The sequence below is a fragment of the Crocodylus porosus genome, unplaced genomic scaffold, assembly GCF_001723895.1.
Source record: "Crocodylus porosus isolate Cpor-Errol unplaced genomic scaffold, CroPor_comp1, whole genome shotgun sequence".
Classification (NCBI taxonomy): Eukaryota; Metazoa; Chordata; order Crocodylia; family Crocodylidae; genus Crocodylus; species Crocodylus porosus.
This window is the reverse complement of record NW_017728950.1, coordinates 46,889,139-46,904,284: the sequence shown is the minus strand read 5'-3', so window position 1 is coordinate 46,904,284 and position 15,146 is coordinate 46,889,139. Positions and strand designations below refer to the sequence as shown.

Genomic DNA, 15,146 nt, shown 5'->3' with positions numbered 1-15,146 from the left:
CCAACCTCCCCCCCACAACTAAGTAGAACCCCAGATGTACTGAAAAAGAAAAAGAACAAAAACAAACCTGATTTTTAAGCTAGCTGCATCACAGTGCAGGGCCAGACTCATGCTTTTTGATTATGTGAGAATAGAAGTGTGGTTGGTAATGTTTCATAAAATAGTCAGAATTGTTGTTTCCCAGACATGAGCTGTTGGAATGATCTCCATTGCAGTGAAGTTGGTGGTGGGAAGTTGATCTGTTTGTTGCTAGGTATGAATGAAAGAAGCTTTGTTTTTGGGGGGATTTTGTTTTTTTAAGTTTCTCACCTTGACATTTCTGTATGTGTGAGTGGTTGGTTTGGTTGATTGCTTTAAAGGTATTAGGCCCAGCAGCTTGCTCTTTATTTTTTTTCTCTTCCCTGGAAATTTGCTAAGAGATTTGGTGGGGTTATGTGCATTTTGTTCTGCACAGCTTCCATGGAGTGTGGCTACTCATGCTCTCATCCTGCTGCAGTCCCATTGCAGTTTGTTTTTTTTAAACTACTTTAAACAAATAAAGTAGTGTAATTTATTCAGTCCCCTTGTTCAAGGTAGGATCACTTCTACCGAAATCAACATAGACAAGTAAGTGCCTGTCTAACCTGCTCTTAAAAACATCTAAGGGTGGAGATTCTGCAATTTTGGGGGGTCACCTATTCTAGTACTTTACCATTGACATAGTGAAAAAGATCTTAGTAATATTCAGCCTAAATTTCTCTTGCTGCAATTTTAAGACCATTACTCCTTGTCCTGTCCCATGCAGCCACAATTTTTCTCCATCCTCCATATAAACCCCGTTCAGGAATGTGAAAACCAGATTCCCTCAGTCTTCTCTTCTACGGGCTAAACAAATTTACTTCTTCCCTTTCCTCATAAATCAAGTTTCCTAGACCCGTAATTGTTTTGTAAGTCTGTGGTTCCCAAAACTGGATGTAGTTTTCCACACGTACCTCTTCCTCCTGACCAAGTGAGGATCTGGAAAATAGAAGGGTTTTTTGTGTTCTTTCTTTCTATAAAGTTACTTCATTTGGAACAGTGAAGCAGCTGCTTTATCTGGAGAAATGCCATTTATTGTTATGACATTCCTTTGTGTGCTGTCAGGCTGTTAATATAAGGGAATTTTTCATGTTCACATTCTTCTTTAATGTGCCCTGTATTAATTTGCTGCTTCAGAGCAGAGAAACAGGAAAGTGCTCCAGATCAACAACCTGCCATGCAGGTCGGGCTCTTCCATTCTAGTGATACCTCTCATTTTCCTTCCAGGTCGTTTGTATTCGTTCTACATGGAATGCGCTTTCGCCAAAGCTGAGTTGTGACAGGCGTCCGCTCATTTTAAAAACACTGAACGAACTGTTTGCCCTGGTTCCCTCATTAACGGTGAACACAAATGACTATGAGGTATGTCTCTTAGGTCTGAAGTGGATATTTATGCATGTGAGTTTTAAATGTGTTACCTCGTTTTAGAGACATCTCTAGTCTGATTGTAACAGTTCATGCGACCCTTACAGTTGCACGGTATTTTCAAGGTGCTTTTATATGCCTTAACTACTTGATCCTGTGAGTTCAGGTAAGAACATGCCTATTCACCTCCCACAGCTGCAGTGTTGGCAATAGGCTTCATATCTCAAGAACCCTGGGCATATGGGAAAAGATACTCTTCTCTTATTACAAATAATTCTGCAGTTTTTGGATGCCCTCTTTTTCCCAAAGTTGAGGTGGATTTTGGGTGCCCTCTTTTTTCCCTTTTTCATTGAGTGACTGTGGAGTTGGAAGCCGTTTCCTTTGGACGGGCAGACAACTGACATGGCTTTTGTTTTCACTTCCATGGTCACTACAGATTGAGGAGCAAGGGGTGGCTTGGCTTTGTCTATTTTCTTCTCTTTCTCCCAGGAAAAAAGTGGGATGTGGAGAAAGAAGATGCATATGTGCACTCTGTTCATTGCTTCCTTTTCTGACGTGAAGCACATGGGGAGGAGCAGGATGCCACCAAGATTCTGTGCAGGGTTTGAAATACGGGGTTGGGGGGTCTGAGCCCCCTTTTAAGAAACAAGAGCCCCCATAAGCCGTCTTATAAGAGAGGAGAGTCCCAGACTACCCCACACCTTTCTAAGCAGCTCAAGCACAGAACCTTCCCAAAGAGCTGGAGTGTAATTCAAACTCTGTCCCTGTGGTTGGATATGGGATGCAGTATAATCAGCATTTGAATACCAATATGATAGGTGCCCTAGATAGATAGCTGAATGTGCTGATGTTTTTCAAACATATATCTCTTGCCCTGCAAATTATGCTGGCTCAATCTTTAACCCTGAAAGCCATGCTTTGATTCTGCCATGTAGATATGTCAAACTATTTCACTGTTATAGTCCTAAAAAGAAAGAAATTTCAATAGTGGGTGCAGTTCATTTGTAAAGTTGTGGGGAGGGAGGGGAAATTTCTCCTTCACACAAGCAGAATTCAGGAGCAGATTACCAGATTAAGTGTTTTTGATATGTATTTTCAACCTACCAGCAATATACAGAAAGACACCTGTGTTGTTTTAACCACTGAGCCGTAGTGTTTTAATTCCCTCTTAAGGCTTTTAGCAGATCTTTTGGCTACTTTTTTTCTTTCATAATGCAGTAATTCTGTCTTCAGGTTTCAGGTTAGCAGGTGACTCTGCTGTTGTGGTTTCTAGACTGTGGAACTCTCATCTCCTTAATCTGTCTCATTTCTTCTCTTTCTTCTTTGTCTTTTTTTATCTCTCTCCCCCATAGGCAATGCTTTATTTTAAGCACAGTTGGGTAGAGCATAGAGAACCTTTTACACTTTTTTTCTTTCTATTTTGAAATACTCACTTTGTCTGGTTATGGTTAGAGGGTATATTTTTATTATACTTTTATTATTACTTTCATTGTAGTTTGTTTGTTTTTTTCTTGTACTAATGAAGTGTTTTGAATTCCTCAAACCATATCTGAGTTCCTAGTGCTGGAAATCAAAGGCTGGTTCTGGAAATTGTAATCTGTTGAGATAACATATTTAACTGAAGTGCTTTTGCTGGAATGCAGCCTCTCTTCCCTTCCACAAACTTTAAAAGATTTGAACCTCAGTCCTGTACATCCTGAATTCATTGTGACTACTTGTATGCTTAACATTAAGCATGTGCATCACTGTTGCAAGACCTAGCCCTGGAGGAGGGAAGTTGCCGTGTGTGCATGTGCTTATGCATGTGCGTGTACTGAACCAGATAAATGACGGTCACTTGTACTACAGTATCAAGGTATTTATACTAGACTAATCACTGGGGTATCCAATACTAGGACTGTGAAAAATGGCAATGTTTCATTTCGATTTCAGATTCTCTGTTTTGAAGGAACAGTGTTTCGTTTCACTGTTTCGAAGCACTATTCCAAAAGTATTTGTCAAAACTGTTTTGCTGTTTCAATGCTGTTTCGATACATTTTGGCATTTCGCCCATAGGCTATAATGGGGAATCACAAAAATCCCTATACCTTTGTCATTTCTTGCCTGATTTGGATGAAAACAGCAGGGATGCTAGCCCCTTCTGAGGCCATGAAGCCTGCCAGCTGTCAAGGAGAGAGGTGCAGGGGGTTTCTGGGAAACTACACTTTGTCACGGAGTAGGGTCCCTAGTGATGGCTGTGATACCCCCTAGGGTCATGTGATGCTGCCAGCTCCACCCTGCGGGTGCCTTTTCTTCTAACCTGCCACCACATCTTGTTGGAAAAGGTAATAGATAGGGAGGCTGCCCTTGAGTTTCGGCTCAGTCACAGTCGTAATGGACCCCACTAAACTTTGTAGGTTCTTGAACCCCTTGCTAGGACCCGCTTTAATTAGGTGCCTCAAGGGACACCCTAAGCCTTATGGGCTAGATGCGTGGTTCCAACCATCCCTTACCATGCCCCATGCCTTGCAGATAGTATATCAATATCGTCCTTGTAATGAGCTCTCTACCTTTTGTTGTTGCTGGGCACTCTATGCCCCTGTTGCTGTGCTGTCACTGGTGCTGGGGCCTCTACACGACAGTAGTGTGCTCCAATGAGACCTCTCCTCCCCTAAAGCCTCAGCCCAGTCCACTACTTTAAATAACAGCAGGTAAGCAGCGCACTAACACTAGCATCTCAAGCAGCCAAACTGTTACAGAGGCTTTCTTTCCTTTCCTCCAGCAGCTGCCAGAGAATTCTCCCTGCCAGCCCCAGCCCTGGGGCTTAGATGTGCCCAGGGCCCTGCCTCCTTCCAGTCAGCTGACCAGGGACAGATGCTAGGGGTTAAGGTTGTATCCATGTTGGTCTAAAGATATGGCACTGGTACACAAGGTTCTTTGGGTCAATCTGATGTCTTTTTGTAGACTAATGGAATAGTTAGAGAAATATATCTTAGCAACCTTTTGGGTTGAACTTATTCAGGCTGAGGAAGCACCTGCAGTCGGTGTGTGTGCTCTTCCTGGATGGAAGGAGTAGTAAAGAAGCCAGAGGCTGGCATACAATGCAGGCAAGAAAGGCAGTCAGTGAAAATGGAAAAGGAGGCGTCAGAGGGTGAGGGACAGGTTGGGGTAGCGGGGAAGGGGGCTGTAGCGGGTAAAAGTGGAGAAGTACCTGGGGAGTCAGATGTTTGGCAGGTTGTAGTGTGTCATAATTTCAATGTCTGTATTGAGTCCATGAGTTTCTGTACCTACGAGGTTGATCAAGAGCAGTTCATAGGCTCGTCTCCAAAAAGTGGTTTGTAAATTAAAACAAGCGCTGAACCTCACTAATCTCATCACCAGAAGCCAACTTCCTGCAGCCCAAAGCACACCTAATGGATCGAAACCATGCCATGACAAGACATGCAAAACCTACCAAGAATATCTCCAGTACAGAGATAACTTCACAATACATATCTCCATCGGGGCACCAAATGCTTTAATGGAAAATACATAGAAGGTACCAAGCAACAACTGTGTACCAGAATGAGCACGCACCAAATATCTATCAAAGACAAGAACACGTAGCTCCCTGTCTCCAATCTCTCAGGCCTGATCCTTGAAGGGAATTTACAAACCACTTTTCACAGTGGTTTTCACACTTTTACAAACTGCTGGCAGTCCCACTAGCTCTCCCAACCCTGGCAGGGTGCAGTTTTAGGTCATGCCCAGGACCCAGGGCCTCTTCCTTTCCCATATCCCCATTCCATACCTCGAAGTTCATCCTGGCATGGGAGCTCAGCAGGGACATGTTCGTCCATGCTGGCTGGTGATGCAGTGAGTGCTGCTTCTAGCTCTGAGAGTGGGGCATTAAATCATTCGGAAACCAGAAACCAAAAGAAAATGGATGTGGACAGAGTGAAGAGGGTGGCAGTCACTCCATCTGCAGGTGGAGCTTGGGGAACTCCAGCAGCAGGAAGTTCACCTTCAGGGACATAGACTGCTCCACCTAACCAGGATCCAAAGAGGTGCGGTGGGATGTCACAACATCCCCAGCAATGCTGAACACCCACGCACTTGGAATACTGGTTGGTGGACAGGTTAGGTGTTCCCAGGCAACCGTGGCCCGATCCAGCTACGTCTGGCTCCGGCTTGCCCAGTAGGCCAAGGGGTCACGCAGCAGAGAGAGGCAGTCACCAAGGCCTGAGCACTGCCTGCCTGATGGTGGGGTCTGGTGATTCTGGACCATAGAAGCCATGCCCTTGGCCCACATTGGAAGCACCTTTAGTGGAGGAAGAGACTGGCTGGTGGATGGCATGTTGACACAAGAAAATGGATTCCCTTCTTCCATGTCCCCTCACCTGTGCTCTTCTCTGTTCACCAGGACCACCATCCAGTGATCCAGGGTTTTGCTGCTGCATATGCTCCCCTCCACCCTTGTGTCACACACAGCCACCAGCATGTGAACCATACTGGACCGCAACAGATCTAGCCATTTCTTGATGTCCTCCTTCAGTTGCTTCACTAGTGCCTGCACCTCTGGTGACAGTGGCTGCCCCAGCCAAGAACATTGATCCCTTGGAACTTCTGCATTTTGTTTTCAAGTTCCGTCACTACAGGGATCACCTGGCTCAGGAGGGCAACAGCCCTGTCCCCCCGCCAGGTGTCCCTCACTATGAGGTGCAGCCATTGTCGGTGACCATGAACCCATAGGTGAACTCGCCCTTCCCAACAAGCCACCCCTACACCAATCGGTTCAAGGCCCCCATGATCTTTGTTGCTATGTGGGACTTATCCATCACCTCGGCTTGAAGGAAAGCCCACCAATGACCTGACTGGTTATGAGGGAGAGGTAGGCATGATCTTCACCCTGGCTGCTCCAGATGTCCAAGGTAAAATGTAAGGCCACCTGTGGACCTGCCTTGCACAGCTCCTCCCTCAAGTACCCCCTGCGTGCCTCATACAGGGAGGGCACCAGCATCTTGCTGAAGGTGGCACGTGGGCACTTTGTGGGGCCACAAGTGCCATGAGCCACCTGAACCCTGGCCGCTCAACTAAGGAGAAGGGCTGGCCATCGACAGCCAGCACCTTCCTAATGCTCTGGGTGACATCGCTCACCTTGGAAACGTTCCCCCCCTCCCCCCCGTGTGCCCACTTTTCCTCCACTGTTCCAGGGTGGCTTGCCTCTGCTTTGGGGATGATTCCCCTCCTTGGGCTTTGGAGAGAGAGCGGGGACTTCTTTTTGAGCACGCTGCCACTGGTGTCAGGCTGAGGAGGGGCAAGGACATGGTGCCTGCGGAGATGCTCATGATGCTCATGCTTTTTGCCCCCTTGCCCCAGTTGGTTTTGGCTTGGCAGTGCAGGCAGGCAGCATATGTGGAGTTATCTGCCAGCTCAAAATGATTCCAGGCTACACTACCCACTCACTTCTAGGGTGTGGGTGCATGTGCAGCTGTTGCCTTTTCCCCCTCCTCAGCAGGCAGAGGCACAGCAACAGGAGGAGCAGACTCAACTGAGCCATTTGCCTCCACAACCTCTACCTCAGCTTCCTCCAAAGTGCCTTTTGGGGAAGGAGACCTGGCTGTAGGGGAAACCTGGGGGGTGTGGAGCACAAACTCAGATGATTCCCCCTCCTTCCTCAGAATTTCCCTTGCTGTGGCACTCAGATCCAGCTCCAGCTCCAGCTCCAGTTCCTCCTCTGGCACTGGAAGGATCAGCTTGGGAATTGAAATTGGGGTGAAGGAGATTGGGGTGCTTGTGCTGCTTGTTGTTATGATGGTGGTGCTGGGGGTTGTTATTATGGCAGGTGTTATTGGAGGGGATACGGACACTGCTTCCATCTCCTTGGTGCCACTAGCAGCAGAAGTGGCATGGCTGCTAGTTGTTGGAAAGAGGCTGCGTTTAAGTTTTGGGGCGGGAGGGAACTTAGAGCTCTCTCTCTGTCCCCTCTTCCACCCTGGCCAGAAGAGTGGCTACCTGCTTTTTCAGCACACTTCACGTTTGGTGTGCTGGAAAATCTGTGTGTTTCTGTAATGTAATGTGTGTATTTATGTAATATATGTTGTGCTTTCCTGAACAGTCAATGCAGACTGCCAGGGAAAACATAGATTTCTTTTATGTGGCGAAAGAATTACAGAGAATAACAAAAACAAAAGGATGATTTAAGGGGGGGGAATAAATTGAAAGGAACAGATCAGGAAAGGGTATTGGGGTATTTTGGAAAGAATTGGATCACGTTTGCTCAGAACAGACTAGCAAGTAGGAAGTGAGGGCCTTCCTGATGCTCCTGATGGTGCTGGAGGACAGCTCAGTAAGCTTACAAAGACATAGCTGACAGCTCATTTCAAGCAATGCTTTTATGCTTCTTCTCCATTCCTCCCCCAGTGCGCTGGCATTGGAAGGGACGTCAGGGAAGGATCACAGTCAATACATGTCCAGCAATACATGTCAATTTCAGAGCAGTTCTTTCCCCCTCCTCTCCTTAGTTTGTATTTCCCTGCAAGCCCAGCTTTGAAACTCGAAACTGTTCAAAATTTTCAAAACATTTCACGTGCCCTCATTTCACTTCAAAGCTGTTTCAAAGCTTTGTGTTTTGATTTGGTTTCGGTGTTTCAAGCTTGAAACGCATCAAAACACCTTCGAAACAGAATGTCCATTGAAATTTTGCACAGCTTTAGTATGCAAGTGTTGCTCTGAAAAATATGTAATATCCCTGATCCTTTGCATGCTTTAAATTTGTCTGTTACTTGAAATTAAAGTTGTTTTTTGTTTGTTTTTGTTGGGTTTTTTTGTTGTTAATTTTATAGAAATTTAAAGTTCAAGTTGTCAGCTTCCTTTGGAGTCATACTCAGAACAAGGTAAGTGAAGGATCAGAAAATGTTAGAATGTTCAGTTTTATATGTTAAAGGTACTTTCCTCTCCCTCTGAAAATATTACTGTCAGTGTCAGGTACCTATTTTCTGATATATTTTCTTTCTTGTCAATCCTACTGACTGACTCTTCCCCCCCCCCCACCCCTCCACTGACTGAGCTTGGTGCCTGTTAGGGGTGTGAGATTTAGAACCTTATATATCTTTTCTGCTCCTCATCAGCACAAGAATATAGTGCAGGCAAGTACAGCACAAGGTAACAGAAGCATCTTCAGTGTAGACCAGGATATGGCCTGCAGGCTGGATTCTGTCCATGGGGCCACATCACCTGGCCCACAAGGCTTACCACAGATCTGGAAATTTGGTGGTGGCAGTGTTAATTATCACAGTTTCCGTGGCACTCTGTACAGTGAGAGGATGAGTCAGTTTTCATTAATTTTACCCTTTGCAGTTGAGGATGCCTATATGGATGTTAGTTTTGATAGTAGATCTTCCCCAGTTGTACGTTACTATCTAAAGAAAATAATTAGGGCTTTGCTTCCTGGGAGATTTCATTACACGTTAAAAAAGAAAGTCACAGAAGAATTTGACACTCAGGTGCTAGCGGATAATCTCATTTGGCATTAATGGATAAGCCAGAGTGTCCCATTTTGCAGCTAACGTTTGCTTTGCTTTTGATATTATTGTCTCCTAGGATCCTGTTGTAGCAATTTCAGCGTATAAATCTCTGTCTGAATTTGGTTCTGAGGAACACACCATCCTTCATCTTCCTGAACAGGTATGTAACGGGGGACCAAAGCCCTGTTATGGAGAAGGGGCTGATGGGCAGGAGAAGATGACGTGGCACCTTTTTAAGAGCAGAACTTTTGTGGCCCAGAGGGGTAAGGACTTGAACAGGGGAAGTTCTGCTAAAGAGCACAGTAAGAGGCCTTAGCCCTGGACCCTATAGAGAAAAGAACCCTGATCGGGGGAAGAAGAAAACCATGGCAGATGTACTCCAACAAACTGCTTCATCAGATGCTGCACTGAAATTAAGCTCTGGGCTAAAACTGAGTTCCAGACTGTTAACTGATGCAGGAGCTGCAAATGGTCCAGGCCTGCCTTTGGCAGAGATGGCTAGAGGCAAAGATGTTAAAGGGATAATGAAAAAACCCATGTGTCAGAGCTGCCTATCAGGGCCCAGATGATTGGTGAGGGTGGGGCTGGGCCAGGAAAGCAGGGGCACACTGACCTGGAGTGGCAGGGAGGAAGGAGTTCTATGGCTGAGTGAGTAAGCTGTGGCCCAGAAGAGAAACAGAAGGGACTCTATCAGAGGGCAGAGAAGTCTTCCATCTGCAGTGGGGGAGTGTGCCTAGATGGGTTAAAATTTTGTTGAAAGTTATTTTTGTTCACTCAGCATAATGTATTTTGAGTTAGAGCTTTTGCTAGGTATATACTGAGTTTGACCAGTGGTTCGGAAGTGGTTGAGAAGGGTGTTTGGAGGCCACACAATAGGATGCCTAGGCACTCTGCAGCTGGAGCCCTGGCAAGGGGCAGGGATTCCAGGAGGGCTGTGGCTGAGAAACTGAGACTCAAGTTAGTGGGCAAAGTCTGAAGGCTACAACCAGAAGAAGAGGGCTAAGGCTGAGGAGACCTGAAGCCTGGACAGCAGGGCTGGCTTGAGTGGAGTGATTCAAGGAAAGGAAACTGAGTAAAACCTGTGAGGCATGGTGGTGGCTATTGGGAGGCTGAAGGCTACAGTTAATGCTCGTAAGGCCATAATTGGGAGAACAGAGGGGGTGGGGCTGACTTGAGAGGCAATCAGTCTCAGATAAAGGGAAAGTAATATAAGAGGAAGATGGGACTATGGGCAGATGCTTCTGTCTCCGTGGCTGCTCACCCCAGGCAGCAGTAATGGTTCCTGTCCTGGGCCTGGGTTGAGGCCAGGGCCAGGGTTAGGGCCAGAGCTGCAGGAGCTGGCTGCCCTGGCCTGGTACTAAAGTTCAAGTTGAGGCTTTTTTTCCTGATGTTGAATGGGGCAGGGGGACCCTTGTCTTGGATTCTGGTAAATACAATAAATACTTCAGAGCAAGAATAGGTGCACCTTCTCAGAAATGAAACAGAAAAGTAAAGGGCTAGACTGCGCACAAGGTGGGAAATACTTGGTAGGTAGATGGGATCAACCTGAGGAAGAATGAGCCACATTAGCTCCTAAGAGAGTTAAAGTCCCAACTTCAGTGATGCATAATCAGTCAGAGAGAAGGTAACTGTTATAATTGAATTGATGGCCTGTTTTGGTGAGCATGGGTCGTTGATTTATAGCTCCTGAAAGTGTTTGGGAGTGGGTTTTGATTTGTCTGGGCGTAGTTATGGACATCAACTCTGGAGGGTTGTGTCTCAGAGAATGGTCCACTGCTTAATGTTTCTGTTGGGAAACTAATTTGCCTCTTAGATACCTTATGCTTGTTTTGAGTACTGGTGCTATCTTGTGTGCTTCTGTGTTCCTAAATTTCAAGATATATGGTACTTTGCCTCCTTTTTGGGGAAGGCTAGGTAAAAAGAACGTGATGTTAGTTGTTTGATTCATATATAGAGAACTGTTTCCTCTTAAATTTCTTCCTCAAAAATGTAAATCCGTACCTTTATGGGATGGAAGAATACAGAGCGCCACATCAGGTAATTTCTCTGAGTTATTTTTTTAAATAACCTTGTGAGAGACAGAGTGGACAATAATGGGTAATCACTGCTACATTATGGCTATGCTAAGTACTTCTGTATGTTTTGATTTCCTGCAGTATTGCAAAATTGCCTCCATATGGGTGCTACAACTGTGCATTATGAAAAGATTTTAAAATATAAATACCTTTAAAATTAAAATCCATACTTTATGGAAACTTACAATGTGTAGTGGAAACTCAGGTATAAACAAAATTTGTTTTTTATCTGAAAAGCGAAGAGACTGATTAAGGGTAAACCTCTAACCACTGATACAGTAATAAATAATTGTGTGCTGGCATATAGTGATTACTGAACTTTGTGTACTGCCCTTTACATCAGAAAGAGAATCCATTTGTTTATTTAAAAGTATGGTCCACTAAAAACTGCAGTCTTCAATGTACCGAAAAGAAGACATTCCTGTGAGCCTTCTCCTTTCAGAAGGTGCTTTACAGGTTGAATTCTAATGTAAAATAGATCCTTTCCCTGTGTTGTTACAAAGAAATCAGACTAAAAATCAAATCCAAGACTCACTAGAATGAAGAGTATTACCATTCTGTTCCTAAATTTATTGATTAGGTTTTACCACAAATGGTAGTTCAGATCCATGAGTCTCAGTACTTTTGCAAATCTGTTCTGCACTTCGGTCTGATAGAAGACAGTTGTTTACCTTCTCAGCTTAAAGACTAGTTGTTTGAACTAAAAGGTTCTTCATTATTCTGGACCATCAAGTTATATATGGATTTCAAGTGAGATTTATTTCTTCTAGTATTTTATTGATGTTTTTTAATATTCAGTGTGTTTGACATCACTTAGGCAAGACCAGAAGTTGATCAGCCAGAAGAGATGGATGAGACTGAAGAGGATGAAGAAAAGGAGGTGGACCTTTCTGTTCCTGGCTCTGCTTATATCAAACTTTTGTCTCTAACACCTTCTGTGATTTTACCAGGTAATTTACATTTAGTGATGAAACTACTATATAGTTTTATAACCTAAAGGTGCTTACAGATGTGGAATCCCTCTCCCCTCCTCCCCCCCCCCCCGCAAAATCGCACTTTAAACTCGGCATGCTCCTGTGCTGAGCCCAGCTCATGCCCAGAAGTGGCAGCGTGTTGCTTGTACCTATCTTTTCCAGTGTCTGTATGGATCAGGTGCTTTGGTGGGGCTTCTTTGGTGCTTTTGTCTAATAACTGATTGAGTCAGCTTTAACTAAAAGTGCCAAAAAGTCATGCTGAAGTGCCCGATCTATACAGATGCTGCAGAGCTGGGTAGAAGTAATGTGCTGCTGCTTCCAGTAAAGTGCGTTATTAAATTTTTTTCCTATGCCTGTCAATGCCCCAAATGATTGTTAGGGGGATTCACTGAAATGGAGACTGTTGTGGAGCTGGGGTCTTATTTGGTTGGTCTTCCTTAAAAATAGTATCCCAAAGTAGGTCACAAAGTTAAATAATACAGTCTTACTTTAAAAAAAAAAAAAAAAGGGCGGGGGATACTGCATTTTTTCACATACAACATGTACCTTCTTTCCAAACACCAACTGCTGGAAATTAGAGTGTGCATTATCTGTGAAGAATATGGCAAGAGCATTTTCTATTGCTTATCAGGTGAAACTGAAAGTAAAGTCTGCCCATGATCCACAGGGAACAGAATGGCAAGTAGGTGCTGCTACCGAGCTACTGCTACCCAATTATTTACCACAAGGAAAGATTTCTGACCCCCAGCTCCCTTCTCTCTTTATTCTGCCTTTCATAAATAAGGTGTGTAGCTTATTCCATGGCATATTGTGTATGAGAAAATATGGTATTGATATAGGAGGAAAGGTGCTAATGCTAGAGACAGGTGTTATGATATTACTTAAGAATCGTATTTTAGAGTTCTGTGTTTTTCTCTAATACCCTAGCTAAGGTTGGCTGCAAATTACCAACATTGTTCTCTAATTATGATATAGGCCTAAAGCAGAGAACTATAGGAACCATGTCTAAAAGGCAGCTCTGTTTTTTCAGACATAAGACTGTACAAAATGGAAAGTTAAAGGTTTTGTAAATTTGTTTTTTCTTGTTTGTTTGTTTTTTAAATTTTTCCAGTGCTGTTATGGTTTGGAAGTTTGTTTTTTAATAACGTGTTTATGAAATGTTTTTTTCATACCTTAACAACCTCAGTGTCAGGTAAAGAGATTGGGTGTGTAAAACAATGATAGGCATCCTCGTATGTAAAACAATGATAAACATCCTCTTGGAGTCACTGTGTCTCTATAGGGATGGAGCTATAGACTCTGAACTGCTGCTGGATGGTACCACGATCACTCACAATTTTCTTACTGTTGGCTGAAGTCAGGAACACAGGTGCATCTAAAGGAGGATATAGTTAGGCAGTCAGTATGTCCTGGAGTGTTTCCTAAAATCCCAATTAGTGCTATAGCAGGTAGACTAGAACTTCCACAATGATTGTTTGTGAGTGTTGGCTGAAACCTCGCATTTCCTGACTGAATCCATGACCTTTTTCATTCTTGTTTTGGTTTGATTCTTCCTCCTTCCTGCCACCCCCGGCCTCCACGCCCCACAGGAAAAAAGTTTTTAGGATTATCCTAGCTTCCATGTTATTGATTCTTAACCAGGGGGCCATGGCACTGTTAGGCTCCCTCTACACATGCAGGTAAAGACACAATTAGATTTCATGCATGATCCACACAATTGTGCCTCCTCTTATGCCACATGTGTACGGCAGGAGGCACAATTGTGGGATCGTACATTAGATCCAATTTTACCTTATTGCTGGTACAGGGGGAGACAAATAGTGGGTTCCCCCTGCATTGGCAAAAAGTGAGCCCCCATAGCTGAGAGCCCACTTTACTGAGAGGGTTCACAGCTGTGGGGGCCAGATGCAGCTGGGACTGAGAGTCCCCATAATTGACAGGGCTCCCAGTCCTGGTTGTGCCTCATGGTGATGGTGATGCATCAGTTGCAGGACTCTCGGCCTGGCTGCTTGTACAGAGAGTGAGCCAGGAGTTTCATGCATGTCTGAGCCTTGGGGATTGAGGCCGCTAGCTGCAGAGGAGGCCCTGCTACATCTGTAAATGAAAGCTCAATAGCAACCAGCTAAAGTTAGTACACAGTTTTGAAGTCTAACTTTATAGCTGGTTGTAGCTTTTTAGTGTGTGATGGCTCCTTTGTGCATGTAGCTGGTCTTAAAGTAGTTGCTCAATTAACCAGTTAATTGCATGATATCTGTATTGTATAGAGGGGTCCGTAGATATGCAAATGTGGGCACGTCTACACATGCAATTTTGAATAAAATGAATAGCATGAATAAAATCAGGAGCTTTTTGCTCTGGAGTTTTTTGCTTCTGGATGCACCATTTGAACATACACCCGGGAGCAAAAAACTCTGGAGCATATTGTGTTAGGGTAGGGACAGACGTTACACACAAACCAATTTAAGTGTTCGGAAACTGGTTTAAACCTGTTACAGAACAGACATTCAGTGCACATAAACCAGTTTGAAAATGACTGAAACCAGTTTGAGATGAACCTGGTTGAACGTAGTATCAGACTTAACTGATTTGGGTCAAACCAGTTTATGCAGTATCTGTCCCAGACCCTTTGCTGGTTTAATTTAAATCAGATTCCCCCAGCATGCTGTCTAGGCTGGGTGAGGCTCTCTGCTCCACAGCAGGGCTGGCCTCCTCCCTGTGCTTCCTGGCTGGAGCTCCGGCAGAGACTTGCAGGTACAGCAGGGTCCACTAGCTTCCCTGTGCCTCCCCCCTGCCACCTCCCACCACTTGCTGCTTAAGCAGAAATCCCTTCCTCCTCTTTCCCACAGTGCGAACCATAGCCAGAATTTGGTATGCTAGCTAACGCTGTGTAAGGCAGATAGGACAGTGTCTGCTTAGGGCTTTTTGGAGCTAATCAACAGCTCACGTGGTTATGTCCCTGCATTCCTTCCTTTGGAAAAAGCTGTTTAGGAAGAGCTTGAATTAATGCGTAAGGCTTTGTTTTCTGATAGGGTACTAAATGCTGATAACAGAGATGATAAATGCTCAAGGGAGGGGGGCCCTCCGTAATCACAGCATCCTGTCAGGGCCTGGCCATGCCCTCCTCAGCTCGCGCTATGGAAGGGAAAGGAGGGCTGCTTTAGCACCCCTAGTTTCTAGCACCCTCAATTTCT

The 15,146-nt window shown here is 44.7% G+C and overlaps 1 protein-coding gene across 4 annotated transcripts in view; it reads left to right on the top strand.

The window, feature by feature from the left end:
* Window positions 1–15,146, top strand: part of FOCAD (focadhesin) — a 256,908-nt gene that overhangs the window by 155,268 nt on the left and 86,494 nt on the right. For all 4 annotated transcript variants that reach the window (XM_019554782.1, XM_019554785.1, XM_019554783.1 and 1 more), the window contains exons 16-19: window positions 1,285–1,419; window positions 8,226–8,276; window positions 8,983–9,066; window positions 11,799–11,931. In XM_019554782.1, coding sequence (XP_019410327.1) covers window positions 1,285–1,419; window positions 8,226–8,276; window positions 8,983–9,066; window positions 11,799–11,931 — 403 coding nt within the window. The remainder of the gene's footprint in view (window positions 1–1,284; window positions 1,420–8,225; window positions 8,277–8,982; window positions 9,067–11,798; window positions 11,932–15,146) is intronic.